Source organism: Oncorhynchus mykiss, chromosome 24, assembly GCF_013265735.2.
Source record: "Oncorhynchus mykiss isolate Arlee chromosome 24, USDA_OmykA_1.1, whole genome shotgun sequence".
Classification (NCBI taxonomy): Eukaryota; Metazoa; Chordata; class Actinopteri; order Salmoniformes; family Salmonidae; genus Oncorhynchus; species Oncorhynchus mykiss.
The window spans coordinates 8,061,995-8,081,822 of NC_048588.1; the positions used below are offsets into that span (position 1 = coordinate 8,061,995).

Sequence of the window (19,828 nt, forward strand, 5' to 3'; positions counted from 1 at the left end):
TGGCACACTTCCCTATGTGGTGCACCTTTTAATTTTTTTATGATTACGATCTTGTCTCATCGTTGCAACTCCCTAACGGGCTCGGGAGAGGCGAAGGTCCATTTCATGCGTCCTTCGAAACATGACCCATCAAGCCCTGCTTCTTAACACCCGGCCTCGCTTAACCCGGAAGCCAGCTGCAGCAATGTGTCAGAAGAAACACCGTTCGAAGTGCCTTAGACCGCTGCGCCATGCAGGAGGCCAGTGCACTATTTTTGACCAGGGCATAAGGGAGCCCTAAAGTTTCTATTGACAGACACACTGAGTCTACAAAACATTAAGAAACACCTGCTCTTTCCATGACAGACTGCCAGGTGAAGACCATGATCCCTAATTGATGTCACTTGTTAAATCCACTTCAATCAGTGTAGATGAAGAGGAAGAGACGGGTTGAAGAAGGATTTTTAAGCCTTGAGACAATTGTGACATGGATTGTGTATGTGTGCCTTTGAACGGGGGTATGGTGGTAGGTGCACGTTGCAACGGTTTGTGTCAAGAACTGCAACGCTGCTGGGTTTTTCACGCTCAACAGTTCCCCGTGTGTATTAAGAATGGTCCACCGCCCAAAGGAAAACTTGGCAACTGTGGGAAGCATTGGGCCAGCATCCCGGTGGGAAGCATTGGGCCAGCACCCCGGTGGGAAGCATTGGGCCAGCACCCCGGTGGGAAGCATTGGACCAGCATCCCGGTGGGTACGCTTTCGACCCCTTTGTAGAGTCCATGCCCTGAAGAATTGAGGCAGTTCTGAGAGCAAAAAGGTGTGGAAGTCAATATTTGGAAGGTTTTCCTAATGTTTTGTCCACTGTATATGGCTACAGCTGCTCCATTATGGTAACCACATCTATGGTGATTTTTGTTTTCACGGTTGTAATTTCATTACTTAGTAGGATATGACTGAAGATCATTATTCTATGTATACATTAGTACTGTAACTAAGAGTATACACATCTACATCTGGTACAGGGTTACTAGTAAACATCACACAGTAGTTAAAAAAACAAATTAAAAAGCCCTCGCAGGGTATTGCTGCTCCCAAGTGTTTTCATTACCATGCATGGCAACATCATGTTCAATCGTTTTCTCGCACAATTGCGAGGGAACGGGGAATTCATATCCTGTGGTCGTTCAAAGCATAGAAACAGAATCTCTCTCATTCTGTGGTTGAAACGGTTAGCTTCCAACCAATAGCTTCATAGGAGTACACTGGCTGTGTAGTGTAGTAGGAGACGAGCAATAATCCACATACAAATCCTCTCTGTCCATGTCCTGATTCACTGCAGCCATCATATATTACATGATTTAACCCCCTCCCCCCCCCCACCCTGTACCAGATGTAGATGTGTATACTCTTATTTACAATACTAAATGTCTACATCTGGTACAGGGTTACTAGGATGAAGGATGACTGGAGTACATTTATTTCTGAACACTTCCAAATGAATCCTGATAATGCCATGATTAAGACAAATGGTGAATAATGATGAGTGAGAAGGTGACATAAGCTGCAACAAAACATGCTAACCTCTCACCATTTCCAATAACAGGAGAGGTTAGTATTCACTCATTCACGATCCATTCATGATTATCGATAATCATGGTAGCAGCCACATTTAATTTTCGAAGTGTTCAGAAACAGCTGAACTCTTCCTACAATAAGAGCTTGTAGGGTCACAAGCTTGATGTGGTCATTGAGTGCAAAGGATTATGGGATCAAATACAAAACTTGAGACTACTTTAATACACTAAGTGAATTTGTCCAAATAATTCAAATGGAGAAGTCATTTCTAAAAGGTAAAACAGATGAAAATACCCTCAAATTAAAAGGTTGCCTCATGAAACGTTTGTCCTAAAATAAAAATGGTTAGCTTCACTGTCCAAACACATATTTACAAGGGATTACTTTAGATAAATTAACAGAAAATGTATTGAACAAAAACTCCCTTGTCAATTCTGTCGGCCAACCAGTGGGTGTTTTCCGGAGTTGAATTACATTTATTGTTGGAGCCACACTCGCAAACCTTCATATGGCAAGCCTGAATACCAACTACTTAGAAGTGCGTAGGAAAGGCGTATGTTTCCTAAGTCTGAATACCAACTACTTAGGAAATGTACCCCTTTCCTACGCACTTCTAAGTCTGAATCGGCCCCTACGAGAACAATTGAATGCGTAGTAAAATGGTATCATTGGTGGTGATTGTGAATGAGATCTGATTGAATGGGGTTTTATACTGTGGAGTGTTGTATGACAGTTAAAATACTAAAATATTCCTTAATGATAAAAGATGAATCGGAGGTCTCTTTACTAAAAAATCCATAAAATGCTCAGTTTCTTCAACAGAGCAGTGTTATTAGGCAAATGAGAGTACCCTGCTTTTAGGTCCCAGTGTCCTTCCTTCTCCCAGGGCTAAAGCCAAGATGGGTGTAATAAACAGATAAACAGAATAAACAGTCTGTTTCTACTCGTCCTCCTCTGTGCTGGAGCTGGGTGGTAGGAGGACACATTCCTGTCGTCGGCTCTTGGACACCCTCCTCTTCCTCCTCCCTGGCATCTTCAGCCTCCTGTGGATCACATCTAAGACACAAAACACAACTAGACTTTTTAACCTTTTTAAGGCCCTCTGATCAATTTCCCCCCAAATGTTACTTTAAAAATAAAAACAATTCAGGAACTCGGGGTCTCAACTTCAAAGTTCAATTTTGAAATGTGGTTGTCCATCAGCTTTTTTGCTCTGTCAGTCGCTGATAGTGAGTCAATTAGCCCATGTCAGCTAACATTTTTTAGATTGCTAAGTTAGTTTAGCGGCTAGCTATCTAAACATGATATCATGTTCCAATTACCAGCCAGTGGGCCCCCGTAGATTGTGTTAGTCTCACTCAGATATATTCAAAACTGCAAACATTTCTCTCCACCACATGGCAAAATGTGTTCATTTACCTGAAATGAACACCAAAACTACCTCCACTGTCAAGAGGGGGGTCATTAAAATGTTTTGCTCACAATGTGGGGGGGGGGGGTATGGATGTGCAAACCCGCGATCAACTATGGCCCCTCGTGATGAGTTCATATTTTTGGTGTAGACATATTGTACATGCGCACAATACCCCCACACACACAGGCATTCCTGTGCTGTTTCAGGAAGTTGCAGGTAAATAAATAAACGAATCACTGATGTATTATGTTGATGTATTATGTTAATGTATTATGTTGATGTATTATGTTGATGTATTATGTTAATCTTAGGCAAATGAATAAACGCTCTAAGTTCAATCCATTTTTTATATGGTTGAATTCCGTTTTAATGTCTGCATTCTGTACTTCCGTCTACACTATGAAACGCGGATTTTATAGGGCCCTAAGAAGTGTGTGTCGGGGGGATGTTTAAGTCCAAATGAACCCACCTGCCACACTGTCGTAGTCCTGCTTGGGGTCATGCCAGTACATGCTGGGCGTTGTGCGCCACTGGCGGTAAAGGCGGGTGTGCAGCATGGAGAGTGCCAGCAGCACCAGGAGGAAGCCCAACGCCGCCGCCGCCCACACCGCCTCGTCTGTCCGCGGAGTGGGCAGCATCCTGTCACCGGGTCCAGCCGCGGCGCCCCCTAGCGGAGCTACGGTCTCAGTGCACTCGCTGTGGGCCACCCTACCATCACAGCCTGCTCTCCTGTCCTGGCTGTTCGCCTGTGTGACAGCCACCTGCTTACGCCGACTCTGAGACAGAGCCTTTACCCTCTCGGTTGGAGAGTTACGGGGCCGTCTCTCTCCCTCGCGTCTGCTGCTCGTCACCCCTCTCCCCTGGATGTCTCGCGGTTTCCCGCTCTGCCTCTTGTCCTCTGCTTCGTTCTGGTTCAGCCAGTCTGTTTCTCTCACGTTCCCTCTGGGCTCTTTGTCATCCGTGTTATTTTCTCTGCGGCGAGGTTGAGTCACTTTGAGTCCTTGGTCCGTATCTCTCTGTGTAGCCCTCACTATGGATGGGCCCTGTGCTTCAGGTCTGTCCAGGGTAGTCCTGTTGGTCTTGGTGACTGCTAGAGGCGGCAACACGGTGGTCCGGCTCTCTTTCTCCCTCCCCTCATTCCCGAGTGCAGCTCGGCTCTTGCGGACCCTCCCTCTCCTCCTGTCTGTCACCTCCAACCGTCCATCCAGCAGCAGAGCGAGGGTCTCCTCACAGCACTGCTTCCGAGACTGGTGATGATCAACAAATAGGCACACTCCGTAAATCATACAGTCAAATCATCGAACGACAGCGTCGGGACATCATGTTGCTTTACACCAGTGCTATTTAAAGTCGGGGTCGCGACCCTGGTTGTGGGAAAATTCTAGTGGGTTTGCCAAATACCTAAAATGTATATATTTTCAGAGTATTTTTATCTACATTGGTTATTTTCATTTGGATAAGAGAGATGAAAATGTAATGAATTGAAGGTCATTTGTGGATGTGAAAATCAAATTGTACAGATTTGATGGTTGTTTCATTAGATTTGGGGTGGAATGGGGTCCCCAGAAATTCTGGCCAAAAAAAGTGTGGTCCCCACTGAAAAAGTTTGAATACCACTGCGTTACACTGTCTTTCACATGTTCAAACATGCAGTGCCCTCTCCTCTCTCTGTCTTCTGGCTCACCTTCTTTGGGTATGCGTGTTTGTGATCCGCAGGATGGGTCAACAGCAAGTTATACTTCCTGTTTGGACCCACATCGCCACTGTTACCGTGTGCCGCTGTCAACTGCAGCCAATCACAGACCTCCGGAGTGGTCACCTGGGACAGCTCCAGAGTGCGACCCCAGGACACCAGCGCTAACGGCTTCAACAGGAGAGAGATTCAGTCCCCACAGGGTCATGTTCAGTAGGCACCAAATGGAAAAAAAACTGATGTGCTTATCCAATAAGAAACGCTTGTTTTCCTCCTTGTTTTGTAACTGTGCCCTACTGAACACAACCCTCATTTCAATGACATGCCACTGAATGTGTGTTCTACTGTGTTCCCCATTGTTAGAAGGAACATTCTGGTCTCATGTTTCACCGTCACGACTTTGTCTATGCATCTGTTGGGATGTCAATTGAATGCCCTGCTGTCACAGTAGACATGTTGTCGTCTGTTTTCAGTGTAATCTATAATCGGGTTCAACTAAGCCACTACGGAGTGCCATTGTGGGTTTTCTAGAATCCTATTGGTAAGGAGATGGTTCTATTGGGATATCAGTCAATTCACAAGCTAGTACAGAGTAGATGGTAAATTACTTCTACTGATATCTTAGTGTAAGTAAAGGTAATGTTTCCTTTGAGACTGTCTTTAGTGTGTGTGTGTGTGAGAGTGACTCACTCACTCTGTGTTTGCTGAGGTCAGGGTGTGGCGTTATGATGTAGTCAGACAGACAGCAGTGGCCCAGGACAGACAGCAGGTCACGCTGACGAACAGGAGCACACGGATGGTACAGAAACACTGTTGCTCCATGCTGCAAGCACACACACACACACACACACACACACACCAGTAGAGGCTGATTAGAGTTGGACAATCAGTTATGGCAATACTAGACTAATGAAAAATATTAGCTATCTCTGTGAGGTTGGTTGTGTGTGTGAGTGTGTGTGTGTGGTCATGGTTTTAGTGGTTACCTGCAGGTTGTTGAGCCAGCGTTGAGGGGGGCAGTACAGGTACTCTCCACTCTCTGCCCCTACAGTCCGGTGAGCGCCACTACACAAACCACCCACATAATGACAGGATAGTAAATGGAACGCAAGACAGGAATCGACATTAAGCTCTCAGAGGCACTTGTCCATCATGCAAGTCAGAAGCGGTTTCTATTTATGATTGTCACTTGCCCAGAAAATGTATTTGGCTGTTTACATACATGTATTACATTGTCACATTAAAGAGTTATTACAAAGTCATATTTAACTGACAATGGGATTTCACACAGGTTCCCAGGGGAGTGTGTATTTTGCATACTTGGTGATGTAACACTTCCTGTGTGTGTGTGTGTGTGTGTCTGCAGCATCTTACCTGTTGGGGATAGTGTGATTGTAGGTGATGGGTGTGTCCATGCAGACGTGCTCAATCGGCTGAGGTCAGACAGGAAAAGAGGCCAGACATATTGTATCAGATACAAATGTCACGAAGAGACCAGGCGTGATTTCTCATTCTACATGTCAGAGAAGCACGTTGAGTTCTACACAATACATCTCCACGTGAACGTTCTGCAACGCTGTGCCCTGCAGAACGGGCCCGGGAGTAGTATTTTTGTCCAAATACTTATCACTATCAGTAATAGCTACACTAAGGGTTTGGAAAGAATGTGTTCACAACGAAAGATAATGCTAGCTCATTGTGCTTTCTGTTTGACAAGTTGATTGATTTACCTGTGGGGGATACTCTGTCTCAATGCTAGGAATCTTCTGCAAACAGAGGAGAGAGACCTGGTTTGCACTGTGTTCCAGCAACGGATTTGCTCGGGGAAATGCACACAACAAACGCACAATATGAAGCCAAGTGCAAAAGATAAATAGGCGACATAATCAGAAATGCTCAAGTTTACATGTAACTCATGCTTACAGTAGTTTACTGCCTGTCGGTCTGTATGTTATGTGGAACAGTAGTTCAATAGGTCAAGTGGTTAGCTCCATGGTTACCTGGGTAGTGGACTCTGGCCAGGAAATCACAGGACAGCTCCATACAACTGACTGGGGCAGGTCTCTCCCCAGCAAGAGCTGTCAGTCACAGAAAACACATTATACAGACACAAAACTGCCACAGTTTGCATGCTGTCTGGAGTGGTAACATACAATCGATGGCACATATATTAATCATGCCATTGCATTGTGATAGCTATGATTTTTCTTCGTGGTCGTTGTTCAGATCGTCTAACAATTATACTTGAAGCAGGCAATACAAAGTCAAGTGAAGTGACATATGTCAGTATAAAATAGTCTTAGAATGATTCACAGTGTACCTTCCCATTGTCACAGGCTTGCCACATCGACCTAGCAGCACAAGACAGAACCAAGAACAGCCACAGTCCGGACAGCAGAGTCGCCACCCTTGGAGACATTCTGCTGCACACAATGGAGAGTGCGCTAGTCACCGCGCTGTGATGATCTTCTGGGATGTATCATTTGATTTCATCTCTTTAGCTAAATACATTTTGTTTTTCAGAACAGCCATTAGTCAACATGTGGATCATCCCATCCATGTACCTCCCACGGCTAGGACCATCAGCGCGAGCTACTGAAAGCCCTCTCCAGTGCAAAGCGAGGCACTGATGCGGTTTAAAGCTGGTTTCCGACAAAATACTATATTCCAAGCTCTCCTTTTCTACCATCGTGCCATTAACACTGGCTACGGCATCGCAAAGGGGACAGAAAATGTAGGTTCTTTGTCTATGGGTTCTACTAATTTCTTCCACATGGTGGCGCCAGATTATCACGAAACCATCTGATCGCTGAACACTTGAGGGCAGCAAGAACACAGAACACTGTCCGCAAATGTTAATGTGGAAATCCCTATTTGGCTACAAGAGCATTAGTGAGGTCGGGCATTGATGTTGGGTATTTAGGCCTGGTTGGGTTGGGGTTCCTGAGTTGGGGTTCCAATTTATCCCAAAGGTGTTCGATGGGGTTGAGGTCTGGGCTCTGTGCAGGCCAGTCAAGTTCTTCCACACCGATCTCGACAAACCCTTTCTGTATGGACCTCACTTTGTGCATGGGGCATTGTCATGCTGAAACAGAAAAGGGCCTTCCTCAAACTGTTGCCACAAAGTTGGAAGCACAGAATTGTCTTGAATGTCATTGTATGCTGTAGGGTTAATACTTCCCTTCACTGGAACTAAGGGGCCTAGCCCAAACCATGAAAAACAGCCCCAGACCATTATTACTCCTCCACCAAACTTTACAGTTGGCACTATGCATTCGGGCAGGTAGCGTTCTCCTGTCATCCACCAAACCCAGATTAGTCCATTGGACTGCCAGATGATGAAGCTTGAGTCATCATGCGAGATAACAGATTTTCATTGCTCCAGAGTCCAATGGCGGCAAACTTAACACCACTCCAGCCAATGCTTGGCATTGGGCATGGTGATCAGCTGCTCAGCCATGGAAACCCATTTCATGAAGCTCCCGACGAACAGTTCTTGTGCTGACATTGCTTCCAGAGGCAGGAAGTCAGTACTGAGTGTTGCAACCGAGGACAGACGATTTTTACATGCTTCAGCGTGAAGCAGGTATGTCATACCACTTTGTATGTCATACCACTTTGCAGCTGAGCCGTTGTTGCTCCTAGATGTTTCCACTTCACAATAACAGCACTTACAGTTAACTGGGCAGCTCTACCAGGGCCGAAATTTGACGAACTGACTTGTTGGAAAGGAGGCATCCTATGATGGTGTCATGTTGAAAGTCACTGATTTCTTCAGTACGGGCCATTCTACTGCCAATGTTTGTCTATGGAGCACATGGCTATGTGCTCGATGTTATACATCCGTCAGCCACGCGTAGTGGCTGAAATAGGCAAATCCACTAATTTGAAGGGGTGTCCACATACTTTATTCCATGGTCATGCGTAACTTTATTCAATGCAATTAATTTGGTCAGGGCGTCCTCGTGCATTTAATTGTTGAATCTTATCATCGCATATTTATGCCCATGCTTCAGCCTATTTATTTATAGCCACTCTGCTGCATCAGTTGGGCTACAGGTGATAATGCTTATTACTAAATAGCACACCTTCCTGATAGTATGGACTAATATATGATATTGGGCTCATTTATAGAGGGAAAGTATTTATTTTAAATGGTGTCATTATCATTTACATTTTTATTCATTTTGGAGTAGAAATATCAATGTCAGAAAAGTCCAAAGTAATCAGCCTCTCTGATTCCAGGTTGTCCAACACAAGACTTGAATAAATGTATTCATGATATAAACTTCAGCCTAATTAGACCTGATTTCCTATAAGACCCCATTTGCGACGATGTCTTGTCTATATATCGTTGTCAAAACAAGTCCGCGGCGCTGCGTGCTAATGGTTAGTTCTGGTGAGCGATTGGAGAGCATGCACTGCAGCACACGGGGCAGCTGTGTTTCAGATCATTTGATTACTGCCAGGGGTGATTAGACTGCGCCAGGCAATGGTCTCATGTGGGCATGAATGTAATCCAAACCCAACCTTCATGTAAATCGTGACGATCTCAGTTACACAAATCTCTCCGAAATTAGCCTACTTACACTTTTTAGTCAATTTTGGCATTCGAATAAATGTTTCTGACTAGTATCAATGCCACATAGGCCGATTTCAACCAGAGAAGTTGATTTTTTGCCTTCAGCTGTTGCTATTTAAAAGTAATACATAAAAATATTGATATTTGAGCTTTGATTGGGCTATATTGACTAAAATATCGGCAAAGTGTTGGATGTACTATTTCTTTTAAAAATGCCCCAGATCCCCTTACAGGGTGTTGACCTTGGAACCCACATCCATACCTACACATACAGTCAAATTGTGCAATCGGCCCCAGGCTTTTGCGAGCCCTATGCGAGATTTGGTTGGTAGGGACCTGTACTCTGCGGACAAAACATTTGACTGGCCCCGTGTCTTGATGGCAGAGAGAAACATTTTAGTTTTACAGTTCATTTTCTGCAGTTCTACACATTTTGCCATTACTTCGATATAATGTCTGAGTGAGGGGGACTAACAAAATCAATGGGGGCCCCCTAGAGGTCAGGCCCCCTTGACACGCCTGGTCGGGTTAATTGAGTGACTGACATAACAAGAGAAAAACTGCTGCTAGACAACCAAATTTCGAAATTGCACCTTGTGTATTCTACTTTTCCAACTCTCAACAGTATATTTATTTATTATTTATATTTTTGGCCATGGGCCCCGTTTTTGGAAATTGAATATCAGGCCTACAAAAGGAGGGCCAACCCTGCTTTATGGTCAGTGTGGGATCTCTGGTACTTTTAGAGAAATGGTCCAATTTGTAAGCATTACCACAGAATTAGGTGTTGTGGTGGAGAAAAAACCCCAGCAAGGCTTATCCATTTCCTCAGGTTTTTTTGATCAATTCTCTCTGGTTTTTTTTATCTGTTACCTCAGATTTTTTTAATCCATTTCCTCACTTTTTATTCATGCCCTCTTCTTCTTATGTAGGCTACCATCACAGTCCAACTTGGCCATAGCATATTGCAGCCTAAATGTAATTATATTTAGTTAATTACATGTTTCAAATGGTGATGAGCCTTTTTCCAGTTTGTGTTTCATTCCCTCAAGTTCCCTCATTCTGTCAAGTTCCCATGAAGCTACAGTTGTAAGTTTACATACACCTTAGCCAACTACATTTAAACTCAGTTTAATGTCAGTCATGACATTTAATCCTAGTAAGAATTCCCTGTCTTAGATCAGTTAGGATCACCACTTTATTTTAAGAATGTGAAATGTCAGAATAATAGTAGAGAGAATGATATATGTAAGCTTTTATTTCTTTCATCACATTCCCAGTGGGTCAGAAGTTTACATACACTCAATTAGTATTTGGTAGCATAGCCTTTAAATTGTTTAACTTGGGTCAAATGGTTTGGATAGCCTTCCACAAGCTTCTCACAATAAGTTGGGTGAATTTTGGCCCATTCCTCCTGACAGAGCTGGTGTGACTGAGTCAGGTTTGTAGGCCTCCTTGCTCGCACACGCTTTTTCAGTTCTGCCCACACATTTTCTATGGGATTGAGGTCAGGGTTTTGTGATGGCCACTCTAATACCTTGACTTTGTTATCTTTAAGCCATTTTGCCACAACTTTGGAAGTATGCTTGGGGAAGACCCATTTGCACCAAGCTTTAACTTCTGATGTCTTGAGATGTTGCTTCAATATATCCATATAATTTTCCTTCCTCGTGATGCCATCTATTTTGTGAAGTGCACCAGTCCCTCCTGCAGCAAAGCATGATGCTGCGTGATGCTGCCACCCCTGTGCGTCACGGTTGGGATGGTGTTCTTCAGCTTGCAAGCATCCCCCTTTTTCCGGCAAACAAAACAATGGTCATTATGGACAAACTGTTCTATTTTTGTTTCATCAGACCAGAGGACATTTCTCCAAAAAGTACGATCTTTGTCCCCATGTGCAGTTGCAAACCGTAGTCTGGCTTTTTAATGGCAGTTTTGGAGCATTGGCTTCTTCTTGCTGAGCGGCCTTTCAGGTTATGTTGATATAGGACTCGTTTTACTGTGGATATATATACTTTTGTACCTGATTCCTCCAGCATCTTCACAAGGTCCTTTGCTGTTGTTCTGGGATTGGTTTGCACTTTTCGCACCAAAGTACGTTCATCTCTAGGAGACAGAACGCATCTCCTTACTGAGCGGTATGACGTCTGTGTGGTCTCATGGTGTTTATACTTGCGTACTGTTGTTTGTAAAGATGAACGTGGTACCTGCAGGCATTTGGAAATTGCTCCAAAGGATGAACCAGACTCGTGAAGGTCTACAATTGTTTTTCTGATGTCTTGGCTGATTTCTTTTGATTTTCCCATGATGTCAAGCAAAGATAGGCTTTGAAATACATCCACAGTTACACCTCCAATTGCCTCAAATTATGTCAATTAGCCTATCAGAAGCTTCTAAAGCCATGACATAATTTTCTGGAATTTTCCAAGCTGTTTAAAGACACCGTCAACTTAGCGTATGTAAACTTCTGACCCACTGGCATTGTGATACAGTGAATCATAAGTGAAATAATCTGTCTGTAAACAATTTTTGGAAAAATGACTTGTGTCATGCACAAAGTAGATGTCCTAACCGACTTGCCAAAACTATAGTTTGTTAACAAGAAATTTATGGAGTGGTTGAAAAACAAGTTTTAATGACTCCAACCTAAGTGTATGTAAACTTCCGACTTCATCTGTATAGGGGAAAACTGGGCTAAAATGTAACACTAGTTAGTTGTAACAGATAAGCCTACATTATTCAGTCTGTATCAAATCAATAGACTTTCTCACAGTCTATTACCGGAGTGTACTTCTGTCTGGCAGTGTTTCACAGCAAATCATGCAAAACATGTTGAGGCGAGACACAAGATGCTCGCAAAGGAGTTTCGAATTTTGGAATATTGACAAGTAGCAGTTGGGATGCATGTGTGCGTCATCTCAATCCTCATTTTGCCCCAAACAGTGTCATTTCAAAACCATGTATCTATCTCTGCTGCATCCCTAGTTGTAAATGACGTGGTTTAACTGTATGGATAAAAGGCAACATTCTGCTGCTCTTTTCATTGACCTGTCAAAGGCTTTCGATACTGTTGATCACTCACTGCTAATTCAGAGGCTTTCCTCAATTGGCCGAGACCAGGCTGCATTTAGCTGGTTCAAAAATGACCTGACAGATAGAACCCAATGTGTATCTATTGATGGTGTTTAATCAGGTTTCCTGGATATTACGAAAGATATCCCGCAGGGGCCGATTCTGTGTCCTGCACTGTTTACATAACAAAAAATGGACTTGTCTGTAAAAAACTGTAACCTGCACTTGTATGCCGATGATACTGTTGTGTATGCTATTGCCCCAATAGTTGACCAGGCTCTATCTGAGCTACAGTCTGCCTTCATTGTATTACAGAAAACTTTATTGACCTGGAATTAGTATTGAATACAGATAAAACTAAGTATATGTTGTTCTCTAGAGCGCATACAAATAAGCTTATGGACTTTGGATGGTGTCCATATTGATCATGTCCCTGCTTACAGATATCTGGGCATCTGCATAGATGAAAAGCTGACTTTTAAAAAGCATATTGATGAGTTCTAGTAAAGACGCTGAGAATTAAAAAGGGGCTTCTTCTATAGAAATAGGTCCTGCCTCTCGCTAAACAGTAGGAAGCTGATTATTCAGTCGACGCTCCTATTGGTCCTAGACTATGGCGACCTCATCTATGTGAACGCAGCTGCCACTTCACTAAAGCTGTTAGATGCAGTTTATCACTGCATTCTCCAGCAGAAAGTTGGTTGGCCCTCTGATGTCACGTAGGTTGATACGTTGCTATTTTTTCAATTTTACAAAAAGTCCCACTGTACCTAACATCTTTACTTTAGACATACGAGTTACCGCAGCAGGTCTCAGGGATGGCTAACTCTGGAAATTCCTTTGGTCTCTAGGGAGTTATGTAAATCAGCTTATAGTTTTCTTGCACCTTATTTGAACGATCTTCAACATGTTCTTGAATGTGATGTTTGGGTGCCTCTCAGGCAAATTCAGAAAGCTGATTGAGGACCTTATTACGGATGAATGTGTTTTTAAAAAAAAATTTATGACAAATGTATTTTCTGTAATTTATGTAATTTAGGGCTCATCTGTAAAAGAGACCTTGGTCTCAGTTTGACTCCCTGATAAAATAAAGGTTTAATGAAATTAAAATAAATGTAGCCTACTAGCCAAGTGTTGTGAAAGGTAGACTACACAAATAGAATAATATGTTTGAACATTTACTGTGCATTAAGAAGGGGTGGTGGCTTACTGAACTGTTAGAGTTAGACCAATGCTTTTAAAGTAATACAGACAAATATTGGTATTTGAGTTGTGATTGGGGTATATTGACCAAAATATCAGGTGTTGGATTTTCCCTGTAACATTCACCAGAAACAACCATTTCACAGCTACGATAGGCTATTTCTTTAAATAAATGCCCCAGGATCCCTCATAGACCCTGACCCCAAGTTACACCCTTGGTTGACCTACGTAACCCTTTAAATTCTAACCAAACATAATTTGCCCTGTGGCTGTAGTTGAGAGATCAATTTTAGCACTCCAAGATATCAAAATAAAAAATTGTATTCAGCGCAATACTGTGCCTTATTTTGCGCAAGGAACACTTGACCATACTGACAGTGTAATGTTTTGACAATTATATGTTTATACACCTATTGTTTTTTATTGTTTTTCGTACCTCCATGTACTGTGAGAAGAGATAATACATTTGGACAAACTTACAAAAACGTATTATATAGATCATTCTTAACTAATATATATATATTTTTTAGATATTAGGCTTATGTTCTACATGCAAGGTGAAAGGTCAGCCCGTTATTGTGAAAAACAGATTTACCTGTTCTGCACAACACAACACTCACACCTTGGCCGATGGCCATATAGAAGGAGTTACTATCCTTGTAACTCAGTCAGCTCATCATTTCACAGCAAACGAGGAGGTGTAACTGGAGCGGCTGTTGAGTTGAATGGAGTTCAACAGACCCAAAGGTATTGTGATCTATGCACTTTCAGTGACTTTTAGAGATTTGATAGATTACCGACATATGTTTAAAGCTTTATGTGGTGTAAAAATGTAATGGGTCTCGTTTTATAAGTATATTCCCGGTAAAAGTAACAATAATTTCTCATTATCACAACTGTATAATCTACTCCGTTCTACTTTATGCGTAAATTGGAAACATGTGACATTTGAAGTGGTGCACAGTTGTGTAAAGCTCTACAAATATTTGTCTTTTTTGGGGTCATGCAGGGGCGTGGTCAAAATAAACCTGAAGTAAAAGTCATGCAATTCTGTGCTGTTGTTGTCACTCAACATGCATAATTGCGTTATCTGTCAGTTATTCTACTTATAACATACAATATATAGATAGTCAATTTGTTTTGTGCGTTATGGCTACAAATGTACTCTGAGATGAATGCATCATTACATGGGATGGAGTACAGTGTGAGAAATAAGGAAGTGCATTAGATTTATCCATAATATTAATAGACTTTTATGCCATTCACACATGAACAGTAGGCCTATGCATTTTTGACACTCTGGTTCTCGTTTTTGTATTGTATTTAATATTGTTTGCACTGCAAAAGCCTCAGTCTGTAGGTGATTGGTACAATAGGATACAAGTCTAAGACAACTGAACAAATATTGTAACCCATGCAATACAATAAACATTGATTTGTGAATGGAAAATATAATTGTGTATTCATCTGTGCTGTTTTGTGTAGTTCCAGGGCCTGTAGATGGAGCGGGGGGAGAGGGAGGACGAGTGGTCCTGAGCCCACTGGATGAGATCCAGCCTGGGAGGAGTGAATGTGTGCTTGCAGAGCATGGAGGGTTAGGAGGGCTGTCTGCAACAGACACCACTAGCGCAGCCAAGACAGAGCCCGAAGACCCTGCAGGAGGATCTGGAAAGGTATGTCGGAGAGGGTCAGGTTCAGTGGCAGGGCTGGGGAGACAATGAAAGTAGGCCAAAAATGTTGTGATAGGGGGAGAATATAGTGCACGTTTATATTTATGGTTTAGTCAAAGACTCTACAAGGAAAGCAACAATGGGTCAACTAGTGTGTGCACTAGTGCATGCGTGCAGTAAGAAACCAATAGTATATTTAACATCTATTTTTACCCCGTCATATCCATCTGTCAGTTGTAACAATTACAGTCTCTCTCTCTCCTTCAGGTTGCCCTGTACTCATTTGACAGCTCCCAGACAGCGAGAATGAGGACAAAGGCAAGAAGGAAAAGAAGAAGCTAAGGAAGGTGAGTCGCCTAAGTGGTTCTAGTTTTAACATTCCTTACTTGGAATCTATTGCTCACTAGAGCCTCTCAAATTTGGTAAAAGAGACCCGAACGTAAATGCAGTGTCATGTCAGTGTGCCGTTTCAGAACTGTACGCTCTACACTACTCGTTTAGGGTGTAGTCGCTCCACAGCTGAGGGCTGATTTTTTATTTATTTTTGACCTTTTATTTAACTAGGCAAGTCAGTTAAGAACAAATTCTTATTTACAATCACAGCCTACACCGGCAAAACCTGGATGACGCTGGGGCAAATGTGCGCCGCCCTATCACGGCCGGTTGTGATACAGCCTGGAATCAAACCAGGGTCTGTAGTGACGCCTCTAGAACTGAGGTGCAGTGCCTTAGACCGCTGTGCCACTCGAGAGCCCAAAAATGTTGATCTCCAAAAACATAGATGCCTATTGTGTTTGCAGTAACCTATTGGAGAGTGGCTATCTGTTACCTGTCTGTCATCTCTAAGTATGTTATCTAGAAATACTGTTATTTAATAGTGGGGCATTCTGTAAGACCCTTTTTAAATTCAACAGAGAAGAATATCCATTACATTCACACATGAAAGGTAAAGTAGGAACTAACCAAATAGGGGAGGTATCTGACATGTACTTTACTGGTGTCAATTATGTAATACCATCTTTGTTTTTCTTGTACACAGGATTCCAGTTCATCCTCCTCCTCCTCTGACAGCAGCTCTTCAGACAGTGAAGTAAGCTAGGCAAATCTCTTAACATGTGACCTAATGTTCATCAGCATCACATCAAGATCTGGGCTTGATTGAGCGTGTATTGTGCAATGGAACAAATAGAAAAGTCACAGAAGTGTGAACCCCGCCCATCTGGCAGTCCAGCCTAAAGCTGCCTGTTTGGAATGAGTCACTGATCAAACAGAGAGAGAGAGAGAGAGAGAGTACGTTTTGGTTGGATTGGGCTGTGCGTTTAGTCTTAGGCAAATATCTTGTTCATGCGAAGCCAAAAGGAGACTTGAATCCCCCAAGGAAACCATTAAAGTGAAAGGAAGCCAAATTGCTTTATAGAGGGTGTTTTGACAAAGCTGGTATCTAACCTGAAACCAATCCAATGTTGCTTTAATCCTGGGAATACTCTTGTCAAGCGTATCCAAATGAGGTTCCTTGCCATGACACACAGCTTTATAAAGTGGATGTAGTCTCGTCTTACTACATTGGGCTCGGCAGTTTTTATTTGATAAAAATGTGACTAATGAAATTGCGTTATTTAATCTTACTCTTCTCACTTTTAGATGTCCAATCATTTAGATTTGTCTTTCATACAAGGATAAAAACGTGAAACACATTTTTGGGAAATTTGTCTTGGGAAATGAGTGCACCTGTTTATTTGAATAGGAAATCAGTTAATTTGTTAAGATTCTTGATTATCGATTGCAGGTACTTTGACGCCACAATAGAAACTCAACCCGCCAGCACTGTATGCTGGTCTGGAACAACGGCACCATGTTCTGTCGGCGTTAGTAAGCAGGAGAAACAGGTTTGCATGCTTGAGATATGTGGGGTTGAAAGACTAGCTGAAAGACTGAAAGCCACAATGAAACCCATACGGTAGGCATGCTGTGACCCTCGGGACCCATATCTAAGATAGGCATAGGACACCCAGTCATAACCTGTGGAGCTGGTGCCCACATGATCAGGGATCCTTACCGCTCTTGTGCTTACTCTCTGGAATATGCACCGATATGATCTGTCAAAACACTCAAACTAACAATTATGCATGAATAATAAAACGAGGATGGATACCACTGGGCTGGTTGGAACCTGAGAACCCATTCTTGTAGATGCTGACTCGTCATGCTTGTTTATTTCTGTTGAAGGACCCTTTTTTTTTTGTCACGGCAGGTCCTGGAATAAATCTGTGTTAACTACCCAATATGTCTTGAAAGGAAAGTACCCCCAGTGATCTAAAAGGAGATGTAGCCAATGTTCCTGCAGGCACTTTTGTCCAACCTGTCAGGGTATTGTTTTGTTCTGATATGTTAACGTTTAGGTGAAGGAGTCAAACTCGCTAGTGTAGTGACTTCTGTCTGCAGGAAGAGAAGAAGAAAAGGAAGAAGGAAAAGAAAGAAGATGCTGGGGATATCATAGTACACGGTGTAACCTTCATATCTGAGCCTGGTGAGTGATGCCTGTGTTTATTTGACCTTTTATTTAACTAGGCAAGACAGTTAAGAACAAATTCTTATTTTCAATGACGTCCTAGAGAACAGTGGGTTATCTGCCTTGTTCAGGGGCAGAACGACAGATTTTTACCTTGTCAGCTTGGGGATTCGAAGTCCAACGCTCTAACCACTAGGTTACCTGCCGCCCCATGTGTGTTCGTGATTGTGTACTGAAAGCTACGCACTGTAGTAAATGACTGTCTTTATACACAAATGACCCACCTTGTAACCAGTGGTGGAAAAAGTACTCAAATTCTCAAGTCAAGATACCTTAACAGAAAATGACTCAAGTAAAAGTCACCCAGTAAAATACTACTTGAGTAAAAGTATTTGGTTTTAAATATACTTAAGTATTAAAAGTAAATGTAGTTGCTGAAATATACTTAAGTATGAATATTTAAAAATGCCTTATTAAGCAAACCAGACGGCATTATCTTATTTATATTTTTTATTTACGGATAGCCAGATTCACACTCCAACAGTCAGACATAATTTAAAAACAAAGCATTTGTGTTTAGTGAGTCTGCTAGATCAGAGGCAGTAGGGATGACCAGGGATGTTATCTTGGTAAGTGCGTGAATTGGACCATTTTCCTGTCCTGCTAGCCATTCAAAATGTAACGAGTACTTTTGGGTGTCAGGGATAATGTATGGAGTAAAAAGTACATTGTTTTTAGGAATGTAGTGAAGTAAAAGTTGTCAAAAATATAAATAGTAAAGTACAGACGCCCCAAAAAACGACTTAAGTAGTACTTTAAAGTATTTTTTTCCTTTAAAGTATTTTTTTCCTTTAAAGTATTTTTTTCCTTTAAAGTATTTTCCTTACCTTTTTCTTTTGCTTCTTCTTCTTTTTCTTCTTCGTGCCATGGGTCATCACTGCAGGCTTCGTGCCATGGGTCATCACTGCAGGCTTCGTGCCATGGGTCATCACTGCAGGCTTCGTGCCATGGGTCATCACTGCAGGCTTCGTGCCATGGATCATCACTGCAGGCTTCGTGCCATGGGTCATCACTGCAGGCTTCGTGCCATGGATCATCACTGCAGGCTTCGTGCCATGGGTCATCACTGCAGGCTTCGTGCCATGGATCATCACTGCAGGCTTCGTGCCATGGATCATCACTGCAGGCTTCGTGCCATGGGTCATCACTGCAGGCTTCGTGCCATGGATCATCACTGCAGGCTTCGTGCCATGGATCATCACTGCAGGCTTCGTGCCATGGGTCATCACTGCAGGCTTCGTGCCATGGGTCATCACTGCAGGCTTCGTGCCATGGGTCATCACTGCAGGCTTCGTGCCATGGGTCATCACTGCAGGCTTCGTGCCATGGGTCATCACTGCAGGCTTCGTGCCATGGGTCATCACTAGAGGCTTCGTGCCATGGATCATCACTGCAGGCTTCGTGCCATGGGTCATCACTGCAGGCTTCGTGCCATGGGTCATCACTGCAGGCTTCGTGCCATGGGTCATCACTAGAGGCTTCGTGCCATGGATCATCACTGCAGGCTTCGTGCCATGGATCATCACTGCAGGCTTCGTGCCATGGGTCACCACTGCAGGCTTCGTGCCATGGGTCATCACTGCAGGCTTCGTGCCATGGGTCATCACTGCAGGCTTCGTGCCATGGATCATCACTGCAGGCTTCGTGCCATGGGTCATCACTGCAGGCTTCGTGCCATGGGTCATCACTGCAGGCTTCGTGCCATGGGTCATCACTGCAGGCTTCGTGCCATGTGTCATCACTGCAGGCTTCGTGCCATGGGTCATCACTGCAGGCTTCGTGCCATGGGTCATCACTGCAGGCTTCGTGCCATGGGTCATCACTGCAGGCTTCGTGCCATGGGTCATCACTGCAGGCTTCGTGCCATGGGTCATCACTGCAGGCTTCGTGCCATGGGTCATCACTGCAGGCTTCGTGCCATGGGTCATCACTGCAGGCTTCGTGCCATGGGTCATCACTGCAGGCTTCGTGCCATGGGTCATCACTGCAGGCTTCGTGCCATGGGTCATCACTGCAGGCTTCGTGCCATGGATCATCACTGCAGGCTTCGTGCCATGGGTCATCACTAGA

At 43.3% G+C, this 19,828-nt stretch overlaps 1 protein-coding gene and 1 long non-coding RNA gene across 8 annotated transcripts; one reads left to right on the top strand and one right to left on the bottom strand.

Moving 5' to 3' along the window:
- Window positions 1-1,749: 1,749 nt before the first annotated feature.
- On the bottom strand, window positions 1,750-7,392 carry LOC110503663 (tumor protein p53-inducible protein 13). Of its 6 annotated transcripts, none has more exons than XM_021582102.2 (9): window positions 6,983-7,391; window positions 6,663-6,740; window positions 6,393-6,425; window positions 6,037-6,095; window positions 5,649-5,727; window positions 5,357-5,485; window positions 4,654-4,833; window positions 3,439-4,216; window positions 1,750-2,611 (listed from the first exon to the last, which is right to left on the bottom strand). In XM_021582102.2, the coding sequence occupies exons 1-9, from the start codon at window positions 7,079-7,081 to the stop codon at window positions 2,496-2,498; spliced, it is 1,551 nt and encodes a 516-aa protein (XP_021437777.2). In that variant the 5' UTR covers window positions 7,082-7,391; the 3' UTR covers window positions 1,750-2,495. The 6 variants fall into 6 exon arrangements, with proteins under 6 accessions (XP_021437777.2, XP_021437776.2, XP_021437779.2 ...); XM_021582101.2 differs by having other exon boundaries at window positions 6,393-6,428; window positions 6,983-7,390; XM_021582104.2 differs by having other exon boundaries at window positions 6,037-6,175; window positions 6,393-6,428; window positions 6,983-7,389.
- Window positions 7,393-14,122: 6,730 nt separating this feature from the next.
- On the top strand, window positions 14,123-18,692 carry LOC118944073. 2 transcript variants are annotated; one of them, XR_005039381.1, is made up of 6 exons: window positions 14,123-14,266; window positions 15,005-15,192; window positions 15,457-15,536; window positions 16,229-16,279; window positions 16,976-17,716; window positions 18,642-18,692. It is a non-coding gene; the product is annotated as an uncharacterized LOC118944073 (long non-coding RNA). The 2 variants fall into 2 exon arrangements; XR_005039380.1 differs by having other exon boundaries at window positions 16,229-17,716.
- Window positions 18,693-19,828: the final 1,136 nt, after the last annotated feature.